The sequence below is a fragment of the Choristoneura fumiferana genome, chromosome Z, assembly GCF_025370935.1.
Source record: "Choristoneura fumiferana chromosome Z, NRCan_CFum_1, whole genome shotgun sequence".
NCBI lineage: Eukaryota > Metazoa > Arthropoda > Insecta > Lepidoptera > Tortricidae > Choristoneura > Choristoneura fumiferana.
The window spans coordinates 13,131,651-13,155,726 of NC_133472.1; the positions used below are offsets into that span (position 1 = coordinate 13,131,651).

Below are 24,076 nucleotides of genomic sequence, written 5' to 3' on the forward strand. Positions count from 1 at the left end.
TGAATTGTTTCGTAGGTTTGTACAGGTTTGAGCCCAGGTTAGAACCCACAATCCTCTGCTTGAACTTTTGAATAAAACACTGAAAATATTGGTCAAATAAATCATTTTGTCCTGTAATTTTTACATCCAAAGCCTGCCATGCGAATATAATTTATGTAGTCGAATTTTAATTAGTGCACAAATTATTATTACCTTATTTATGTGACTAATTGATTATGATTATAGTATTTACTGTTTTAAAGTTTTATATGTTTATACCAATTTAACTAGATAAATGATGATGAAGAAATGAAAAATATTTAAAACATGCTCTTAATTATACTAAGGGGCTGTTTCACCACCCATTGATTTTCTAACTTAATACTTCATGTAAATTTCTAACGTAGCGGGAGAGGGGCGGGCCCGGGGGGGGGGGGGTGATGCGGCCCGCCCTGTAGGGCGGCAAAATTTCATAATAAGTAATACTGAATAATATCTGGATTTAATAACTAAGTTTGGCTTTGCCAGCCATATTCGGGCACGTAATAAACAAGCCTAAAGGTTCGCCTTTGTTGGACACGACATGGAAGACATCAATATCTAGATAATGATGCACCTATGATTCGGACCGTTCAGAATAAGCACAAAATTTTCCATTACTTGATACAATCGGGGAATCCCCTTTCTATAATTGAATGGGGGCGGCTGATACCCACGCTTCGCCACTGCTCTGTAGATATGTAATAAATAATAATATAGATGAAAAACTTAAGTAAATGATCAGGGCCCAATTGCATAATAAATTACAAGCTAATAGTATTAGCGATTTTGTATTGAAATTCACCCAGGGGTATTTTGGAAAATCCCGAAAATTTCAATTGCAACTACCAGACCGAATAGTTTACGCGTGCGAAGCCGCGGGTAAAAGCTAGTAATATTAATAATGCGAAAGTTACTCTGTCTGTCTGTTTGTTACGCTTTGACGCCTAAACCGCTGAACCGATTTGAATGGAATTTGGTACAATGATAGAATAGACCTTGGGAAAGAACATAGGCTATCTTTTATCGCGAAAAAGAGAGAGTTGAAATAGGGGATGAAAGTTTATATGGTGGAAGTTCGTTACTGTCGAAGATAAAACCACGAAACTTGTCATTTAGGCACTTAATAAGAAATAAGTCAATATGTGTTAGAGCTTTTTTGAAAATTCGACCTGTGAGGGGGTGAAATAGGAGATGAAAGTTTATATGAAAGGTCGTCATTATCAAAGATAACTCAATGAATCTTTATTTAACTTGCCATTTCGGCACGTGATCAGTAATCAGTAACTTTATTTGCTAGAACATAGGTAGGTACAATAGTGGATGGTGGTATTTTACATTTTGGTCGCTATGTCTTACCCGCAAATGCATGTGTACTAATATTTATCTATTTATCCTAAGTAATTTTATTATCCCAATTAAATAAAAACAATATTAAAATTATAAGTAAATTAGTGATAAGAGATAAATAAGTAGATATTTGTTCGCGCGATTTTTTAAATTCTTCCTGTAAGGGGGTGAAATAGGGGATGAAAGTTTATATGGAAGATCGTCATTGTCGAAGATAAATCGATTGTTCTTTATGAAACTTGGCATTTGGACACGTGATAAGAGATATACAGAAATTTGTTCGCGTGTTAAATTCTTCCTGTGAGGGGGTCAAATAGGGGATGATACTATATGGAAGATTGTCATTGTCGAAGAGAAATCGATGGTTCTTTATGAATAACATTTGGGCACTTATAAAAATAAATAAATAGATATTTATTCAAGCTTTTTTGAAAATTTTACCTGCAAGGGGATGTTAGCAGAGGGGATGATGCAGTGTTAGCAGAGCCTTCTAAGAGCTCATAAGCAAAATGTACGCGATGGCTTATTGAGATAGACAGTCAGACATGAAAAATGATGATTTTCATAATTTTCTTATTTGTTGTGCAATAAGAGCTACCATTATGCAAAATTGCAAGTTTCTTGGACAGCCGGAAGTACCCTATATTTTTTTCTGTTAACCCTTAAATTGGCAAGAGTAAAAAAATACAAAAACAAGTGATACAGTATCATACCTTTATTTAATACCGTCTTAGGGTCTACAGAAAAATGAAAAAAAAAACTAGCATTATTGGTTTTTCAGAAAATCTATGTACATCACCATGCACGTTGCCAATTCTATAAGAACAAAGTAACATTATTGTGTGTACACGCTGGTTACCGCTGCCAATCAGGCAGTAAACTTTTATTTATATAAAAAAACCTAAATTATAAAAAAAAAACATCATACTTGATTTTGGTATATTTGGTATAAGTAGGTATTTTAACTAAATGTAACCAAAACACCGTCAATTGGTGTTTTAAATATTGAAATTTCCCCATTAAACTATCTAAACATACTATCTGTATTGAAATACACTAGTCTTGTTAGTATTACAATGATAGAGAAGTAAAATGTTTAAATACTTGAATGTGACAAATCTAGCAACTGAAGTTTGTTTACATTTAGTTAAATCAAATATAGTGTAGAACTGTCGAAAGCAATTTCGTGTTTTCGTTTTTCCAACAGCGAAACAAAGGGGCATATATGAGTTGCTCTGAAGATGAGCTCTGGTTGAGTTCGAAACGCGCTCAAGTGTAGATGGCGTGGCTATGGATTGCATAGAGTTTAATGTGGGCAAAGCATCATATTAACTGTGGATGGCCAGGGCAGAACTTTTTCTCTAATGGGTGAAAGAAGCATCGTGCATGCTTTCAGAATTCAATCGGTTTTGGATATACCTACATATATATTTATCAACCTCATGCTCATCCAATAAGCAGTATAGCAAATTTAAACGTTCCAAAGAAGAGTTTAGAGAAGGTGCATCAGAGCTATCATCAGAATCGAATTGTGGCGGTGCGTGCGGATTAATTTCCTCGTCCGGATTAGAGCCACAATTATAACATGCATTTTCTACGGGAATTAAAGCTAAAATCTTATGCGGTCGACTTTATGTTAAGCACTGCAGACAAAGAAAGAAAAGCATACTGTTTAAAAAGATTTAAAATAAACAAGGGGACGTAAAATCGTTAATTTGAAATAAAAAAAATGTACAGGGAACTTGGTAATGTACACCGTGGTTACCGAAGTTAATTCACCTTGTAGTTGGCAACGTACATGGTGGTTACCGTAGTTGAATGTAAGTACTTCTTCACAAACTTGGCGACGGTAACCGTGGTGTACGTTCTAATTTAACAGTGATTATCGTTGTTATCATGCTGAATGTACACAAAAGAACCAATTGTTCGTATACTTTAGCATTTTCTCATAAAACACAAAACATAATAAGCATAACTTGCATAGAAAAAAGTTGAAATTTTTTAATAAAACTTTCCCTAGGTACTAGAATGCGACGCCGCGTTGAACTTATTTTTGACACTGACGTTAATTTGAAATTATTGCCAAGTCACATATTTTTTCAACCATTCATCATAAAATTATTTATTAGTTTTTAGTCATAAAAATTTCAAAAAATATATATATTGATGATAGGATTTTTTATTAACTAACGTACACGGTGATGCACAGTGCCAATTTAAGGGCTAAGGCAATTTGTATAGAAACACCTTTTTAATGACTGTAGCTTTTGATTGCCTTGACTTAGAAGTTTGATTTTTTCACAGCTTTTGAGACTACCCTCCTAACTTACAATAAAGGACGTAAGGTGTCAAGAGTTCCCTATGAAGAGTTAGTCCTTTTGTGTTGGCAGGGTAGGAGGTAGGTGTAGGATGGATGGATGGAAGAACAAAACAAAAAATTGTTTATATTTATAGCAATGTATTAGCCCTATCGAACCCAGCCAATACAATTGTGCGGGTTAATTACATTTGAATTTGACATGGGTTGTACATATGGTCCACTGTCATAACTCTTACATTTGAATTTTTTGAACTTGACATGTATTGTACATAAAGTCCATTTTAGTAACTCTTCATACTCGGCTGGGTTCGAAAGGGTTAAAATAGGTTATTTTCAGCAAACCGTAGAAGTTTCTATGTGCTATTATTGGCAGAATAGGTATCCTCAAAAAATTAAATACTTCCCAAAGTTACTATTCCATGTGGACGAAGTCGCGGGCAAAAGCTAGTATCTTCATTACTTTATGAGATATTAGTGTGATTTGCTAAGACAGTAATTCTGCATCATTTCTAACTCTACACTCATGATTTGTATTTGTCCTTATTTGTCAGTTGCGCACACAGTGACAGCATACCGGCCAGCATTAAATTATCGAAACAGTATGCAACCTCGCTAAAATATTAATTTGGCGCCTGTTGCAGTCGTAACATTTCTTTACATTAGACTGGGCACATTATAAAATCGGTCAAGTGCGAGTGCGAGCGACACGCGCATGAAGGGTTCCGCACCTCCGGACAATGTTTTAAAAACAAGTAGTTCAGTATTATTTATTTGTAAAAAATCTAATACAAGCTTTTTGTTGGCGGTACTTTTTCCCCTGGTTACCAAAGTAGGTAGTCGTCAAGACTAATCAAAAGAGACCAAAATCGATGCGGTCGTGTCGTTTTATTACAGAGTTCCTATGGCCAACATCTAACTTTATCATCAGATCAGCTCTACGTCATAATAATATTGCATTATCATCGGATTTATACATGCATACAAAATTTCAGCTCAATCGGTTGAAGATATCCACTTCAAATTTAAGTTGAAATATTAATTTCACCCGAACAAACATAACTAGTTACATTACATTACAAGTTAATAAAAACATTATCACCAAAATGTAAGCACTAAGTACTAGTATTTTGAATAAAGAACAATTTTAAATTCTCATCCTCTTTGGCTGTCGCCCTGTCGGAGGCTGAATAGCGCATTAGACTCTTGCCATGCGCCGCCGCCCGGCGCCCACGGCAGAAAAAATTGGCTGAACGCGGTAATGAGGGCTATCGCGAATGAATTCGCCGCTAGAGGCGCTAGTGTAGCGTGAGGTCTCCGAAATGTCAAATCTCATAGTTTTTGGGTGAGCTACGCGGGTTTATTTATAATAAGATTTTTTTTGTGAATATTTTGCATAACCTGAAATTAATTATGGCAATTATGCGTTACGGGGCAATTAATGTCTGTGTTTTGAGACAGTTTTGTCTTTCGGAAACTTTTGTCCTCCCTTTTTTCCGAACAAAACGGGACTAAGCAACACTGTGGTTGCTGGATATTCTTATGGTACGGTTTTAAGGTGTATTAAATATGATTTTAATCTAAACTTTGTTTTAACGCCCGTAATAACAGACTCTGAAAGCCACACTTAAAAACCTCACGCAACAGTGCGCCATCTAGTGAGCCAAAAATTGATAGCCCTCATTAGGCCGAACGGCGCGTACTTATTATGAATTTGTAAATAAATCTTAACCTGATTTTAAATGTTGACCTTGTAAATAAGTAGTGTTACTTAGTATGAATTACAACGGACATTTTTTTGTGTAAAAAACATTAAATACAGCGGCTGTGAGTTCTTTATTGAAGTTGGCTTTTGTGAAGTGTATGTAGTGTGTGTCGGAGGTTTATGGGTCATAAATTGTTATTTAGTCTTAATGCTGCACAAAAAAATAAACCACTGTCTTAGAGACAATGATTAATTATTATACTATCGAAGGCTTTATAAAATCGCTAATTAATAAGTAGTTAAAAATTAAAAACAACATAGGGTCACTCGCGTTGCCCCTAGCAACTGACGGCCATCATCTTGGCAGCCTAGCAACCAAAAACCGCTGAATGAAACACGTTTCTTGTATGACGACCCCCTTTAATTTTTAACTTTATTTTATTTTTAGTATTTGTAGTTGTAGCGGCCACTGTAATACATAATCTGTGAAAATTTCAAGTGCCTAGCTATTACGGCTCAAGAGATAGAGCCCTGTGACAGACGGACAGACAGACAGCGGAGTCTCAGTAATAGGGTTCCGTTGGCACCCTTTGGGTACTAAACCCTAAAAAGGGATTTAAAAACAAACACAACCTAATTTAAAACATAGTGTAATCGATTCCACTCTCGATTCTGAGCAAACTACTTTCTGGTTTTCAGTTATTTAACTAACACCTTCTATGTGTATTTGGAAGAAGTTACTTATAAACTTTAAAATTGTACCAATAAGAGTCTATCAATAGACTAACGCTACAGAAAAAAAAATTGCATCTATTTAATAAACAAACCTGTATGCTCGCGCGGAGGTATGAAGCGCGATCTCTCTTCTACAAGCAATGTTGTGAATGCTATCCATAGCAATAGAGATTATTCTTGAAAATTGCATTGCGACTGTTTACTTGCTATCTACAATGTTGAATACTATTACCTCGAAAACAAGTGTGTATTTTAAAATGGTTGTGGATAGATTTAATTAGAGCTACTTATTTTAAATGCATCAAATAATGTTCTATACCTATGTACTCGTGATTTTAAAAAACTGCATGTTTCGAGTAATCTGAATACCTACCTACATGGTTGTGTACCAAAAAATTCTTAGCAGTAATAGTAGTTTAATAATTTAGATTCTAACAAAATAGAGACATCGAAAGAAACGAAGGAGTTCAAGAGGTTAATGCGTCGCTAATAGAAAGGTCCTGAGATCAAGGCTCAAATCTACTTACAAGTGACGAATCCTATGAAACTATTTGACATATATTTTCTACTCTCATGTTTGATGTAAAATGAATAGGCAGAAAATCTAATGTAAATTCATCTGCTTTAAATAATTATTCACTAGCTATAAATTCAAATTGAATAACAAATAATATTCACTTACTGCCAATTAAAGTCAAATGCTCTTTACTCTAAACCTTATTTTGTATTATGTACTTTAATTTGTTATAATACCTATTCATAATTATCTTTGAAAAGTTATTTGCTATAAGTTTTATACAGTAACTTAACTTTTATCGCTGACTAATGCTATAAAAAAAATATGTTTCTCGAGTATAACTAGAATAATAGTCTGCCAAAAAGAGATTCAACCTCGTGGGAGCACAGTTACTTTGGTCTTTAATTGGCGTAACTACAGTACACTTTGAAGGTTCTAAATAAATAACTGTACGAGATAATACTAACGGCCCTTTTTAACACGCTTATACTAGCTTCACTTGTTTGTTATATTTATCTCAAATACCTATTATAGCATGTTTTTTAGGATTCTGTTCTGTACCTTAAACAAAATCTTTTAATTACACTAGGATCACATCTGTGTCTGCACATGCGTATATGTAGAAAGTTAAAATGTAATATGTAATAGGTACTTAGATCTATATTATTTTGAAACGGTAAAAAACAGTTATTGAGTCCAACCAATAAAAAAATACAACATTTTGAAGGTGTATTTTTGTACAAAAAATTTAACCTTCTTATCTAAGTTTACAGGTACAGTCAAGTGCAAAGATATCGACACGGCCAAAGTTACAAAAATATGTATACACGACTTTATGCACCTAATATTAAAGTTTAAGATATAACAGTATCTGACATAAAATTATGAGCCTTGGAATACTACAATGGAATCATTTCAAAATGCGCTGATTTCCATTTCTATTTAGAATAACATGTCAGTACGTGTACAAGTTTAAAAGTTTTTAAGTCTTCTCCATACAATTTGTAGATGCAATCGACGTCTACAGATGGGTACACCTACGTACATACATCGATTCGTACCGGGAGCTCAGAAATGTCTACATTGCATAGCATAAACTAACTTCTCTTTCGCATTAGCATCTTGTTTGCGTTATGCGCTTTGCGATATCGATATTGTATTATAAAGGATGCATAATATCTTAATGTTTTTTCTCATGTTAGGTATTTATAACATTTTTGCATAGTTCGCTTTATCGCTTATGTATGACTATAAGGTCCAACTTCACCGCAGTTTTGCTAAGAGTTTATTTTTTTATTGATAGTTTGGTTTACTTACTTAGGGCCGCCATACAAAAACTGGCCAGCTCGCGGCTATCAAGGTTATGGACGTCACTGAGGATGAAGAAGAAGAGATAAAATTGGAAATCAATGTTTTGAAGAAATATTCCAACCATCGCAACATTGCGACGTATTATGGCGCTTTCATCAAGAAAAGCCCTCCTGGGAAAGATGACCAGCTCTGGCTGGTGATGGAATACTGTGGTGCTGGTTAGTAAACATCTCCGTCACTTTGGTTCTTTGCAGTGTCGCCAAAATGTGTAAAATAATACGTGCATGGAAGTTCTACAAACATTGCTTTTTTTCTTTTCAGGCTCTGTAACTGACTTGGTAAAATCTACAAAAGGCCAGTCACTCAAGGAGGAGTGGATATCGTACATATGCCGAGAAATCTTGAGAGGTCTCAGTTATTTACACTCCAACAAAGTCATCCACCGAGACATCAAAGGGCAAAATGTACTGCTCACAGATAACGCCGAAGTCAAGCTCGGTATGTAGATCATACTGATAAGAGGTTATTTTATTTCTTAACTACTGTTGCTTTATAATAGTTAATTTTCTTATTTATCAACAGTCGATTTCGGAGTATCAGCACAATTGGATAGGACCATTGGAAGAAGGAATACCTTCATTGGTACTCCGTACTGGATGGCGCCCGAGGTGATTGCTTGCGACGAAAATCCGGACGCAACTTACGACAATCGCTCTGACCTCTGGTCTCTCGGTATCACAGCGCTCGAGATGGCCGAGAGTCAGCCGCCACTGTGTGATCTCCACCCTATGAGAGCTCTCTTTCTTATACCAAGGTGCTGCGTCACTTTCAAAACTATCTAGCTTACCTTACAATCACATCCATAAAATTGCTACTGTTTGTCATTACAGAAATCCTCCACCTCGTTTAAAGTCAAAGAAATGGGCGAAGAAATTCCACAGTTTCATCGAAACTGTTCTAGTAAAGGATTATCATCAGCGACCTTACACAGAGCAACTTTTGAAGCATCCTTTCATTAGGTAGGAATATGCTGTCAATGTTTTAACTTTAAATCGCGGACTTTAACTAGTAGCTTCGTCTCTAAATGTACGTATATATATGTTTTCAGAGATCAGCCGACCGAGAGGCAGGTGCGAATACAGCTGAAAGATCATATAGACAGATGCAAGAAGAGAAAGCAGGACAACTCTGTACGCGAGAAGTACAAGTACTCTGGTTCTGAGGGTGAGGAGGAGGAGAACGCCGTGGCCGGCGAGCCGTCTTCCATCGTGCACAACGCAGCAGCGCACCCTGGCGGCGACACGCTGCGACGCAACTTCCAGCAGATCCAAGAGGGCAGGTTAGCAAGCATCCAACCTCTCTAATTCATCAGTAGCATGCTGAGTATATAATATTTGAGACTTCCCTGCATACATGTTAGCTACTCGGGAGGGAGAAACAAAGTGAATCTACTTTAAGTGGCGAAAAGAAAAGACAGTTACACCGCGCAATTTAGTTAGCTCATTTCCTTGTTATTTCGGATCCAGCATAAATTAGCACAAATGCGAGCAGTATACTCGGTCTATTTCGATAGTATTGTTATTATATTACTGTTAACTTATGTCTAAAACTGGCCTCACAGTCACGTTGACCTGATTCGAAATACATATTCTTAATTCTGTACAAACACCGGCATCATGCACATTCGTTTTTCTCTACGAGACTGACACGATAAGATGACATGTCAGTAATTTTGTACCGAAACCTATGTCGATGTCGGCCCTGGAGCTTCTAGTGTAAGAAATATATTCTAGTGTAATTACGGAATGATAGTTATCAACACATTAACACAAACACATTAATAATAATGGGTTCTCTTCTGTACGTACTTAATAAATACATTGCTTAATAAACTCTAATGTAACTCAGAGCCCCCGCGGAAGCTCCACAGCCGCAGCCGCCACCCAAACGCAACAGCAAGCGCGATGAGCGTGAAGAAATTCCAGGTATTATACCAATCGAAATTCAATAATTTCCTTTTTTTGATAAAAAGAGCCCACTGTCACCCACGCTGCATACATTATGAGTAGCTGGCGTAAGTCGGTTTGAATGCAGCGTGGGCCAGTTTGGGACTCTTTGTACTTGAGTTGTTTAACTTGTTAACATTTGTGTGCAGAGCCCGGCCCGCCCGCAAGGCCCACCATTCCGCAAAGACTGATCGTAGTGCCCGACCCGCAGGCACAGCAGCCTAATAGATATAATAGGTAAATTCAAATGCCGTATCAATAACAATAGTTAAAAGTGAAACTTGAAAGTCATCAGTCATCACTTGCGATCATTTGATAATTCATTAAACTAGGTTCCTTGCTAACAGCATGTATCACATGAGTTTTTCAATCACGAAAAGTGTAGAATTTGTAAAATCAACGGTATTTTAGAAATAACACTCGACTCCTAAAATACATTGGGAATCACTGAAATCTCCAAAAATATGCGTTATGTATTACATGAACGCCCCCTAAGTTAAAATCTGCTGCTTTTGCAGTCAGAAAAATACGTATTAATTATTTTACAGACGAGGGCGATTAAAGCTATTTACAAATTAGGAACACAATCTTTACGAGGGGCGTTCAATCCTCCATACTCGAGATAATCATTTATTACTACCCCTTTACCATCCCAAAGAACAGAGCCCACGACCTTACCGGCAGATGGACCCATCTTGAATTTCTTCGGATTTGGAGATGATGGCCTTTTTCATGTCAACTGCAGTTTCGATTCGGGTCCATTGTTATAAAACGCGCCAAAAAAAGTTTCCGTTCTTGCTGTATCAGATCCAAAGCTTCTTAACAATCTCGACTCTAAGTTTGTTTTTGCGTGTCAGTAAGCATTCTTGGTACCCAACGCACAGATAACTTTTTCATGCCCAAGCGTTCATGTAAAATATTATGCACGCTCCTCCTTGAAATCTTTACATTTTCAGCAATAAAACGAACCGTGACACGACGATCCGACAAAACGGTTTTTAAATTTTTTCACAATTTCTTCAGTTACTGCTGTAGTAGGGCGTCCGGAGCGGGGGTCGTCCATGGTCGATGTTCTTCCACGTCTAAATTCGGCGCACCAACTTGCGACTGTCGAATACGGAGGGGCAAATAGACCCTAAAGTGTCCCGCAAATCTAAATTGACATTGACTTGGTCCGTAGAAAAGTTTTTCAAACAAGTATTTGAGAAGGGCGCGCAGTTAAATTTACTCCATTTTCGCTAACGTACTCAATTGCATTGCAAAGAAATTACCGTATTTTTTTAAACAAAAAACAGTTCTTTTTTTTTTCATAGAAATCAGCCTAGATACGAGGGGCGGCTGAAAAGTAATCTACCTAACTAAGAAAGAAATTTTTTGAAAGTGATTTTTTATTATTTTTCTATGTAATCCCCTGCGAGAGAAATACACTTATTACAGTTTTCAAATAGTGACATTAACCCATTAACAATTTTTTTTTCGGTTTGTCGTCAAAATACTCGTTAACCGCAGACTTCATTTATTTTATTTTTTATTTATTTATTTATTGTACACACACTTAATCTATCACTACAGGTTTGACCTAATGCGACAGAGAAGTTCCAAAATAAATATTAAATTCTTGCTTCAATATATAAGTAATTAATTATTCTTGTAACATATAACAAATCTGTTTCTTCGTCAATTTTGTTCAGCGTATGTATAGTCAAAATACCACAAACGGGACTTATCACGCTATTATTACACAAGTAATATTTACCTCAACGTTTCGGCAACGTTACAGTTGCCGTGGTCACGAGTAGACTGAAGTGTGGGGTGTCAAGTCTGCCTAGCAGCGCGAGTTCTTCGAACTACCCGCACTTGATCACTAATAGTGCCGGCACTCGTATCACGAACTACCCGCACTTGGTCACTTTTATTAGTCACCCTATCACACCGACACACATGACACAACACTAACAACGTCCGATCGTCCCTCCGAACATTCATCCCGACGCCGATACCTATTAATAACAGGATTCCACGAAGAAGAAAGCTTATACCCATCATCCAGGTTGAAATTCTTATGCTTTTTTATTTCAACCGCTTCACGTACCATTCTTGAGTAAAAATGACGTTCCGTGGACAGAATTTTGGGATTGTGAAGCTCAATCCAGTGGTTTGGCCCTGACTCCAACAAATGCTCGGCTATGGCTGACTTGTTTACCTGGCGATTTTTAACAGCTGCAATGTGTTCCTTGACCCTCTCAGCTATTGTTCTTTTCGTCTGTCCGATATAGGAACTACCACAACTACAATCAACCCTATAAACACCCGGTGTTTGGAAGGGAACGACATCCTTGGGTGTCCTAATATGCCTCGCGACTTTGGACAAAGGTGTGTACACCACCTTGATGGAATACTTACCTAAAACGGCTCCAACTTTGTCCGTCACTCCTTTCACATCCATACTATCCATACTAATATTATAAATGCGAAAGTAACTCTGTCTGTCTGTCTGTTACGCTTTCACGCCTAAACCGCTGAACCGATTTTGATGAAATTTGGTACAGAGATAGAATAGACCTTGGGAAAGAACATAGGCTACCTTTTATCGCGAAAAAGAGGCTTTAAGGAGTTCAAATAGGGGATAAAAGTTTATATGGTGGAAGTTCGTCGCTGTCAAAGTTAAAACTATGAAACTTGGCATTTAGGTACTTGATAAGAAAAATAGTCTGAATTTGAAAATTTCATGTCGTTCATCCTCATTGTTAAGGATCGATGAAACTTGGCATTTAGCACTTAAACTTGCTTTTTGAAAATTCAATTAATCGAAAAGCGGCATGAAATAAATAGATATTTGTTCGCACTGTTGAAATTTTTCGTATTCCTGTGAACTTCATTCGTGATAATAGGTGTGAATTTTTATATGGAAGATCGTCATTGTCGAAGATAAATTGGACTTTATGATAATTTTTGGCATGTTAGCAGGCACGCGTAATATGTACTCAACGACGTGGTCACGACAGTAGACTGAGATTCGCGAGGTCTTTCTCGGTACCCTCTTCCAAATGACTGGGATCGTCCCTCCGAATAATAACAGGATTCCACGAAGAAGAAAGCTTAGTTCCATGCTTTTTTATTTCAACCGATGACGTTCCGTTTTGGGATTGGCCCTCAACAAATGCTTATGGCTGACTTGTCGTCTCAGCTATTGTCTCTTTAGGAACTACCACAACTACAATCAACCCTGGGAATATTCACTTGGCTACACCTTATAAGTAAATAATGTCTGTATGCTGAACCGATTTCATTTGAGATAGAATAGACAAAAAGAACATAGGCTACCTTTTATCGCGAAAAAGAGGCTTTAAGGAGTTCAAATAGGGGATAAAAGTTTATATGGTGGAAGTTCGTCGCTGTCAAAGTTAAAACTATGAAACTTGGCATTTAGGTACTTGATAAGAAATAAGTCTATATTTGTTTGAGCTTTTGAAATTCGACCTGTGAGGGATGAAAGTTTATGTGGAAGGTCGTCATTATCGAAGATAAATCGATGAATCTTTATTAAACTTGCCATTTCGGCACATGAAAAGAGATAAATAGATATTTGTTCGCACGTTTTTTAAAATTCTTCCTGTGAGGGGGTGAAATAGGGGATGAAACTTTATATGGAAGATCGTCATTGTCGAAGATAATTGGACGGTTCTTTATGAAACTTGGCATTTGGGCACGCGCTAAGAGATAAATACATATTTGTTCGCGGGTCTTTAAAAATTCTTCCTGTGGGGGGTGAAATAGGGGATGAAACTTTATATGGAAGATCGTCATTGTCGAAGATAAATCGATGGTTCTTTATGAAACTTGGGATTGGGCTACTTATAAGAAATAAATAGATATTTGTTCAAGCGTTTTTGAAAATTTTACCTGCGAGGGATGTTGGCAGAGGGGATGATGCAGTGTTAGCAGAGCCTTCTAAGCTTATAGGCGAAATGTACGCAATGTGGGGTCATTTTAGATGGCGTATTCACATAGACAGTCAGACATGAAAAATTATGATTTTCAGATTTTTCTTATTTATTGTGCAATAAGAGCTACCTTTATGCAATATTCCAAGTTTCTAGGACAGCCGGAAGTACCCTATAACTTTTTCTGTTAAGGCAATAGGTTTGGAAACACCTTTTAATGACTGTAGCTTTTGATTGCCTTGACTTAAGAGGTTTGATAGACGGACGGACGAAAAGCAAAGTAATCCTATAAGGGTTCCATTTTTTCCTTTTTAGGTACGGAACCCTAAAAACATTTGCTCCAGCGCTTTTCAAATTTCAACCTATTTACTTGAAAATATGGGGATGAAAGTTCTTAAGGAATTCCAAACAAATTACTACATATAAGTATATTTATCGGAAATATGTGTAGCTATGCTTAGTAAAAATACCGTCTTAATTATAATCCTACCCTCCTAACTTACTATAAAGGACGTAAGGTGTCAAGAGTTCACTATGAAGAATTAGTCGTTTTGTGTTGGCAGGGTAGAATACACGTCGTATTGCTAAATTGTGGCTATCCGCAAAATATTTATGTTTTACCAAAGAACATCGGGTGGATGGATGGATGGAAGAACAAAAAAAATAGTTTATATTTATAGCAATGTATTAAATTAAAATAGGTTATTTTCGGTTAACCGTAGAAGTTACTATGTACTATTATTGGCAGAATAGGTATCCTAAATAAATTAAATACTTCCCAAAATTACTATTCCACGCACGAAGTCGCGGGCAAAAGCTAGTAAGGCATATATGCAGGCTGTCTAGCTACATCAGGATATCTGGTTCTACGTTTCCTTCTGGGCTGCCATTTATTCACCACATATCCGTTACGCTTTAGTACCTCCTGAACATGTCTCAACTCGTCTTCAACAAATCACAGCACACAAAATACAGCGTATGTATGGCCCGAGTTAGCGTTATTCATGTCCTCATCCGTCAAAAATCTGCGTCCCCTCAAATCTTCCTTCAGGAGTCTGAACAGAAAATAGTTGCAAGGGGCCAGGTCAGGGCTGTAAGGAGGGTGATTGATTTGATTTCTTCGCGTTACAAATAGGTGAGGGAAATTGCTTTTCTCAAACATGCTATGTAATGTTTATGTTGTGTTCCTTAAAACAGGCTCAAAATATACTGTTGCAGGCCTAGGCCTGCAAGACAACAGTCTTTTGTTTCAATGCAAAACGTCAAATATCCACGATAAAGGCCATTTTAGATACACGACTTGGAATTAATAATCTGAATTTCTATGGTTCATTTATCAGCTACTGAATAAATTCACAGGACTATGAATATTCTATATGTAAATACATGTTTAAATATTTCCAACGCGTTTTACGTCAAATTACAATTAAATTTACATAATAAAGTATTAATGTAGCTGATTAAAAGCCGAACAGCAAATACTATCAAAAAAAGTATTGGCCGGAAAATTTACAAGTGTCAATGTCTTTTTTTTTAATTGACTGGACTTGGGCTTCAGCCATTTTGCAAGTAAGTGCCATTGTCATTTCAAAAGTTTCGTTTAGAAACGTGATACGTGATTTTTTATTTTTGCAGTCCGTTATATCTACATGTTTTATATTTTTTGGGATTATTTTAACGTTTTAAAAATTCATGTTAGAATGAGATAAACACTTATCTAGATGGTAGTTATAATTTGAGTCTGGTACAATTTTAGTTGTTTTAGGAATAACACATTGATTTCTAGGAGTTTTTATTTATTTTAGTGCATGTTTGCGAAAAGCACTGTACAAGCCTCGGCGTGAAAGAACATGCCAGCCTCGTATACCTATCCATGTATGTCTATACATACTCGGCCTGCAAGCCTTTCTTTCCCGGCCTCTGCAGTAATGTACTATTTCAGCCACCCCTCGTAGAATAGCTTTACCGGCCAGTATTACTTTCCTAATATTGAAAGAGTTGGCATCTCCTTCTCACTTTTTATTGAACGCCCCTCGTACAATGTAGAGATGGGTAAATCCGGATCTGAAGATTCAAAAGAGTCAGATCCTCAAGCGGATCCGAATCCCTTAATGACTCCTTTCAAATCTTATCGACTCCGGAGTTACTAACTCCGACCAAGTCCGGCCGGATCGAGTGGCTCGTGATCGCCGTCACACTCACTCGTTCCGCTTTCACTCTCGGCTCGGATCGGATCGGATCGGATCTTATTACGTATGGTCGGGTGCTGAGTGAGCCGGTACCTACGTCGGTACTCGGACGGACTACTCGCTCGGTTATATCCTACTAATATTATAAATGTGAAAGTTTGTGAGTGAGTGAGTGAGTGAGTGAGTATGTTTGTTACTTCTTCACGCTGAAACAGCTGGACGGATTTGGATGAAATTTGGCAAAAAGTTAGTTTATAACCTGGATTAAAACATAGGATACTTTTTATCCCGATATTCCCACGGGATAGGGATACAATCTGGAAATAACAACCGCTGGGCTTAGAGTCATGAAATTCGACATGATTGTTTTTAATGTAACCTCAATGAAAACCACGATTTAATTTTCGGGAATTCCCACGGGAATTTTTCAAAAATCCCAAAATTTCAATTCAGCTGCTGGATCTAAGGATTTACGTGTGCGAAGCCACGGGTAAACACTAGTTGGAAATAAATGAGATACAATTAAAACACAATATAATATGACCGGTGCGGGCGACGCTTATTTTAACACTGTTTTCAAGCTTCAAAGAATCAAACAGAAAACTAGTAGGTTCTTAAAGTAGCTAATAGATCTTTAAAAAATACACAATTTAGAATTTTTCAACATCGACGAAACGAATCGGTACTTCAGTTCAGTACCTTGACCTTGGTACCTACCGAACCGAGCCGGGCCGCATCGGCCATAGATAAATTAATAAGCGCTCGAAAGAACTGGAGTCAATAAAGGAGTCGGATTCAATAAGCGGATTCGGTACCGACACCGGAGCTGGATCTAGTGAGTCAGATCACTTCGCGGAGTTCAGATTACCCATTTCTAGTACAATGACGTACTTCGCGTTCTATGACTACGAAGATAAAGACGACATTTCGTTGGATTTTTGAGAAAAATTATATACCTACTGTCTGATTTAGAACTAGATCAATTTTTACTTCCCGATTCTTCTCAACAGAGGTTTTACAGATCCGGTGGTAGATTGTTGACTTTTAAAAGAGCTTGTTGCAGCCCTCATTTAATAAAATATTTTGACTGACCTTGACTTTTTCTTGTAGAGTTCGTATTTAACTAATAATCAACACAACAACAGTTACCATTACAACATTTTTAACACCAAAAAATTATAATTGAATAAGCTATTTTTGTAAATTTATTTCAGTTACTATGAAAACTAATTTTAAGTAAATTAATTGGTGTGTTGTGATGGCTTGCGCAGGGCTCTCCCGCCGCTGCCGAAGAAGACGCCGAGCCCGTCGGGCTCCTCCAGCAGCTCGGGCTCCAACAACGGCACGCCGCCCGCCGGCGGCCCGCAGCCTCCGCAACGCGGCTCGCACAACATGTTCAAGCCTATGGTAAACATTAATAGCTTATAAAACACCACCTTATTGCGGATGCGGAACCTACTGCCTCGTATCGTAAGGCAGCCGCTTTAGGCTCAACATTTGACTCATTTATATGTCGTGGCAATAGTCGCTGCGTCTGCGTCGCTATGTGGCGGCTGTCAGTCGGTACCTGTTAAACGGCTATTGACGATATAGACTTCCTGTAATTCCTTTCTGCACAGTAAAGATAACGAAAGAATGTGCATAGACAACTTAACTTTGAGGTCAAGTACTTAATATTACGTGAATGGTGATTTGATTTAGTCTAGCACGCAGAGTAATACGAAGATGCCTTATTCATTTCTAGAAAATTATCGCGTATTGAAGCTTATTCTACCCTCTTACAGTCGTGTCAGCAAAAGTGTAGATACGGTAGTGTTACACTTTTACTATTGGTTTTATCACTATTGGTTGTCTTACTGATAAAATGTTTGCAATTTGATTAAAGTTAATTGTATGTTTACCATTACTACAATTTATTATTAGTATGAACTAAAATAATTTCTTTACACACCCGCGACCTTATTATAGCTAAGTTTATGCAAAGAAATGCGCGTTCTTGCAGTTCCTCCACCTCAACACACAAATAACACACACCCATATATCACCACCACCACTATACACTGACGCGTTTCGAACTCAACCAACATCTGCTAGCATGGTGTACGGTTGTGTTTTGTGTTTCTCTGAATATGAGCTCTGGTTGAGTTCGAGACGTGTCAGTGTATTGTGGTGGTGGTGATAGATGGGTTTGTGTGTGTTTCTACAGAGTTGAGGTGGAGGAACGGCATGAACGCGCATATCGTGCATAAACTTAGCTTTCATAAGGTCACGGATGAGCAAAGAAATTCTTTTAGTTCATTGATATGGACCTCCACAAAGTAACGCCTTGCGGCGTACAAATATTTAACTCAGTAATTATTAGTATTTATTTAAAGATTTTTTAGGGAAGATACTCTAAACTTATCGTTTGGATTTGCCTGAACATTCTGGAACATGACATCCAGTAGAAACTGCCAAGTAGAATTCAAGCTATGTGCAAAATAAAAGGTTCAAAAATAGAGATGGAGTGTCGTGTCGAATATTACTAAGCCAAGACCGTATAGTTATGGTTGACGAAAATAAAGGCATTTTTCGTGGTTTTCAATTTATCTTTTCTTCTTACTTACATATAAGATGATATAAGTAGTAAATTCAAGAGACAGGTAAACAGAAATTAATCGCCAACGCTCCATCTTTAACAGCGCTGCTTAAGTACTGAACATAGATTAGTTACGAGTCTGTCTTTGCATAGCTTAAAACTGAATAAAAGTTCAGCCCACAACTTAAAACCCCCAGGGCTCCGCCATTTTGAAACAATCCAAAACTTAACTATCGATAGTTCCATATTATCGAACCTGCTCACATAATTTAACGAGGAATTTATCGGTTGTGAAATGCGACCTATAGAGGAGAACAGACAGACGTGCGTTAACATTTTCGCCCAAGTTGAAACGGAGACGCTTCGCGCTTGCTCGGTCAATAAAAACGGGGATAGAATAAATCAGCTAGAAGAACGAAGCTAGTTTACCCGCTGGTAACTAATAGTGCTAGCGGGCGACACCCCGAAATTCAGTAAAAAGGTGCAAATGTTATTAAAAGCATGAAAATCGAAACGATTGATCTTTAGGCCATACCAATCAATTTGACCCGTAGCACGAAAAAAAAAACAAAAAGGAGAGGATTTATGACGTCATCTTTTATTTGTACGGAAAAAATAAATTGTTCTGAAACCTATCGTCAAATTGATTCGTATGGCCTAAAGATCAATCGTTCCAATTTTCATGCTTTTAACACCATTTGCAGCTTTTTTTGGTGTACCGCTAGCACTATAACAAATATGACAGCTCGTGTACGTAATCGAGATAAAACTTATTAGACATCTATCTCTAACTAAATCATTGTCATTGCGATAATTGAAAGCTGCTCTAATTTATAATTATACTTATTCGGTTGCAGTTTTCCTGATTAATCTATGGTTCAGTACTTAAATAGGTGCAAAAACTTGTGCACACACTAGTCTTTCAAAATGTCTGTATCGTTGTAGTATGTCATATAAATATGTAAGAAAGCGTGCGAACAACTTTTTATTTGCTTTTTTTTGTTTTTATTTTCATGTCACGCTGTATACTTTCTTTGCACATCCGATTTATACTTCAACTGCAGCTTCCACCGCGAAAGCCCGAGGTTGGTCTTTACCATTATTCACATTTTCTTAGTAAATAGATTAGATAGTTACTTGGTATCGTCTTGTCTCGTTTTCATTCTCGTTGTCGTTAATTTTTCGTTGAATTCTTATTTAGTTTCATTATATAATCGTCACTCATAATTCATTCGTCTTGTTCGTTATCTTCTTTTAACAAATTCAGTAACTTAGCTTTAAGTCTCATCCATTTTTCGTCTCGGTCTTCCTTATTTCATCCACTACCTTAAGTCACATTCGTCGTTGGTCTTTCTTTTTGTTTGTACGATTGGTACAATTGTCTCCTTTTTTAGGCACATTCGCTAATCGCTTGGCTTGTTGTTCGTTCCATTCGCTATTCATGATTTTTTGATCGCATCTGCTATTCGTAGTGTTCTAATAATGATATTTCGAACATGAAACTACCGTGAGACTCGCTCATATTAAATATAATGACCCGGATAACTCACGTCTTAAATCGATTCCAGCTCGACATGTTTCGGGCTAATCCCGAAACATGTCGAGCTAAACGCGGCGCTGAGTCGCGTTGCTCCGAAGACGAAGGGCTACGGATTAGCCCGAAACATGTCGAGCTAAACTCGATTTAAGACGTGAGTTATCCGGGTCATTATATTTTCTAATAATGATAATTTAGATGTGACAAGAAAAGATATCACAAATAACGAATGAGACGAAAAACGAACTTTACATTCTTAGAATGCGACCAAAAACGAAAAAGACTAATTGCGAATGTGATCAGCAACAAACATACTACAATATTTTTGCCTTGCTTCCCTGCCACCCAAAGTGGAGAAGCAAGTTAGTAGAAGTTCCTACCTCCGCTAAAGGAACACCTGAATCAAACTTTAGCTCCGAACGTATACTTAAACGTATATTTTAAGACATGTTAGTAAAGGACACAAGAAACGAAAGAGAAGAAAGACGAATAAAGAAAAGAGTCCAAGAAAAACCGTGACAAGAAACGATTAATAGGGAGATAAGTTACGATACAGCATTTGACCAAAGAAGATAGTGATAGATAGCGAACAAGACGACGCAAAGACGTTGATGAATACAGAATGAGACGAAATAAGAATTCAGCGAAAAACAAATTAACCGAAATAATGTGATATCGTAATATCTGATGTGTTTTAGGACTTGGATAAGCTTGCGGCGCAGCTGAATGAACTGGGTGTTGTGTCTGGCGAACCGCCCAACCGACCGCCGCGTGCACCCGCCAATGGACAAGGTTTGACTGGCAATCATTTTAACTTTATTGTAAAATTATATGTCAGAAGAAATAATAAGTTTGACATGAAGGATTGTTTTAAAATAATATCACATCACTGTATGGGTCAAACGTCTATGAGACTGTGTTGACTGTGTCTTTAGCTAAACAAATCTTGGTATATTTTGAATTTTATGACGGTATTGCGGTATTGTTTTGCTCTTAAATAATAATAAAAATAATGATGTTTAATTATTATTAAACAGTACAATAATAGCAAGAGTAGGCAGAAAGTAAAACCTGCAAATGCTCTACCTACAGGTCCTCCGGTGGAAAGGAACGTTCCCGAGCCGACGTTTGTTGATTCCGACACTGACTCCGACCCTGAGGAGAGCGGCGGACGAGTCCGCAACGACGGCACATTACTTGCCAGTGATCCACCAAAACCGCTGTAAGTCAATAGCAATATTTTATTATACGTTACTATATCAACTTAAATGCCGTAAAAAGACAAACTAGACCACCCAGTGGAGCAGATTCGCTGGACGATACGGGTGAAATATCAGACGCGTGCAAAGATGTTTCGATTTTGAGGGATTTCTTCTAGCAACTGTTTTTATCGAAGAATTTAGTGTCCAAACGAAGTTATTTGACTATCTATTTCATAAGAAACGTTTGAACCATTTATTTATGAAAATTGAAGTTATTGTTTTTAAAACTTGTGTGTCATTGATAATTATTAACTTTCATCAAAAGTTAAACGAGTCGCAGTAATATTACACCCACAAAGCACGTATGGCGGGAGTTTGAATTTCCCTCTTGGGCGAAGTACACGAGTATCGTCTAATCCTCATGTGCCAAAACAGTATATCCCTACAATAAAATAAAATACAAAACCGCCTCACAAACAAATATTTCCTATGATGAAAGTGGTCTGTGCCATACATAAGTGCTTTTCGGTTACATACACTTAAGTGTACTCGTCACCTTTGTTTTGATAACTTTGAACTAATGCATTTTTATTTTGGCATACTTTATGTTGCGTGTTATATTGTTTTGTCCCCGTTTATTTGTGGTCCGTATCCGTCCACGTCCCTGCGTCCGTTCCGTTTGGTTCCGCTTGGCAGTCCCGAGTTCTGCTACAGGGGCGGCCTTAGCGCGGTGGCGGAGGACGGCGCGGCCGGCGGCGCGCCCACACGCCCGCTCCCGCCCACGCCCGACGACGACGACGCACACGCCGACCGCACGCTCGTCATGAAGCGGGTCAGTACTTCTACCACTAACGCACTACACTTTCCACACTTGTCTTAACAACGCCCAGTTCTGCTCCCTACTCCGGCACACTTCTCGCAGTCCTTTTTTACTTTTGTACAAAAATGCGCTCAAATCATTTTCGTTATTAAATTCCTTCCGCTCTTACAATTTTCACGCCAAAGTAAGATAAGTGAGCAACATTCTTTTACTATATATTACTAGGAATGTTTAGTGTTATCATTGTTTCTGTAACTTTTATTTATTTTTTGTGTGGGGCATGATGAAACACTACAGAAAGAGAATACAGAAAACGATAAAACTCGCACTGAAGTGGATGAAGCAGTTCTTCTAAAAGATTGGGATTTTGCCAGATTCTTTCCATCCAAAAAAGCTGATGTTATAAATGAAAAACAAAAGCAAACGAAGGAAGGAGAGCAGAAGCGCCTGCAGCTACAAAGGCAGTCTAGAATCGAGATGGAAGACGCGTGGGCTAAGTACAAAGCCATTGCGACTCCTCCGTCACGTCACAAACAGTTGTTTCAGAAACCGTCTGAAAAAACTACTCAAGACAAATTGTCTGATATTTTGAAGCACAAAAAGGAACAAGATGCAGAGCTGAGTTCCCCAAATAGATTTTTTAGGGGATTCAGAAGAGAAAACTCTGATCTTTTTCCATTACCAAGTACACGCCACTCAGCAATTTACTTCCCGAAACATGACAATCAAGTCGGACAGAACAAGCAACTCAGATCAAGCGGTATTTTTAACAATTCCCGTAAACAACAGATAATCAAACCCCAGTCTTCAGGAGAACCAATTCTTACTGACTTTATTAAAATGAACGATAGTTTAAAAATGTCGGCCCAAGGTGAAGTAAAAAGAAGTGACAAAGGAAAATCACCAGCTAGTAACCCCATAGATGCGTTAAAAAGCGTAGCGGCATTGATTCGGCAAGACAGTGAAAATAATGGGCCGAGTCGTCAGAGCAGCGTCAATAGTGACTCGCCATCTACAAGTATTTGCTTCACGTCAAGTGCTTCGTTTGAGAAAGCGGGAACTCCGGACTTGACTGCCGGTACCGTTGAGAAAAAAGTACAAGATGATGCTGACCCGTCTTGCATGGTCAAACCTCGTAGAGAAAAGACTGAATCAGATATAGTATTCCGAAGAAATTCGCAGTATAACAGACACACAGACTTTATACCCAGTTGTGGGCAGGAAGCGGTACTCGCACAGGACAAGGTAATTGCTCCCTGTTCAGGATAGTTTGTTTATATTTATACTTACAATTTGGTATGAGGGTTTGACTTTCTAACATAGATAATTTACTTACAACTAACACGCATTTTGCGGTTGTATAATTAAACGCTTTTATTTGGATTATTTCACTTATTTGTATACTTTTTAAAAATGTGTGGGAATGGTTTCATATCTCGTATTTGACAAATAACGTTGTGTATATGTTTTTTTTTTTATAAATATGATATTTTGGCATTGAGGTTTTTTCATTGCATCTATATGTAAAAAATATTTGGTTTGGGTAATCTTCAATTTCATTACAGACTGTGTTTGCGTGCCAAGGGTAGTATTTCCCTATTATTAAAATAAATTTGAATCATTGCTCACACGTCTTACCTTCTGGCGTGATCTTTACTTGTAGGCTAAGCATACACCATTAAATATTTTAAGAGTTATTTATTTAAGTAAAAATGCTATAACGACCCCATATAGATTAATAGCTTCCTTAATAATTAACAGTTGAATTAATCGCAAGTTTTAAATTGTTTTAAAACTAACTACTGCGGAAAGTTTCTGCGCGAATACCGTCTTCCTGCCAGTATATG

General features: G+C 37.5%; 1 protein-coding gene across 8 annotated transcripts in view; it reads left to right on the forward strand.

The window, feature by feature from the left end:
• Positions 1 to 24,076, forward strand: part of msn (serine/threonine-protein kinase msn) — a 44,053-nt gene that overhangs the window by 3,247 nt on the left and 16,730 nt on the right. For 4 of the 8 annotated variants that reach the window (XM_074087717.1, XM_074087721.1, XM_074087745.1 and 1 more), the window contains exons 3-15: positions 7,964 to 8,171; positions 8,275 to 8,451; positions 8,536 to 8,767; positions 8,844 to 8,972; positions 9,062 to 9,292; positions 9,862 to 9,938; positions 10,109 to 10,196; positions 17,364 to 17,499; positions 19,735 to 19,755; positions 20,906 to 20,999; positions 21,300 to 21,429; positions 22,106 to 22,241; positions 22,527 to 23,474. In XM_074087717.1, the coding sequence (XP_073943818.1) occupies positions 7,964 to 8,171; positions 8,275 to 8,451; positions 8,536 to 8,767; positions 8,844 to 8,972; positions 9,062 to 9,292; positions 9,862 to 9,938; positions 10,109 to 10,196; positions 17,364 to 17,499; positions 19,735 to 19,755; positions 20,906 to 20,999; positions 21,300 to 21,429; positions 22,106 to 22,241; positions 22,527 to 23,474 (2,607 nt within the window). The remainder of the gene's footprint in view (positions 1 to 7,963; positions 8,172 to 8,274; positions 8,452 to 8,535; positions 8,768 to 8,843; positions 8,973 to 9,061; positions 9,293 to 9,861; positions 9,939 to 10,108; positions 10,197 to 17,363; positions 17,500 to 19,734; positions 19,756 to 20,905; positions 21,000 to 21,299; positions 21,430 to 22,105; positions 22,242 to 22,526; positions 23,475 to 24,076) is intronic. The other 4 variants (XM_074087728.1, XM_074087761.1, XM_074087737.1 and 1 more) reach the window with 3 other exon arrangements.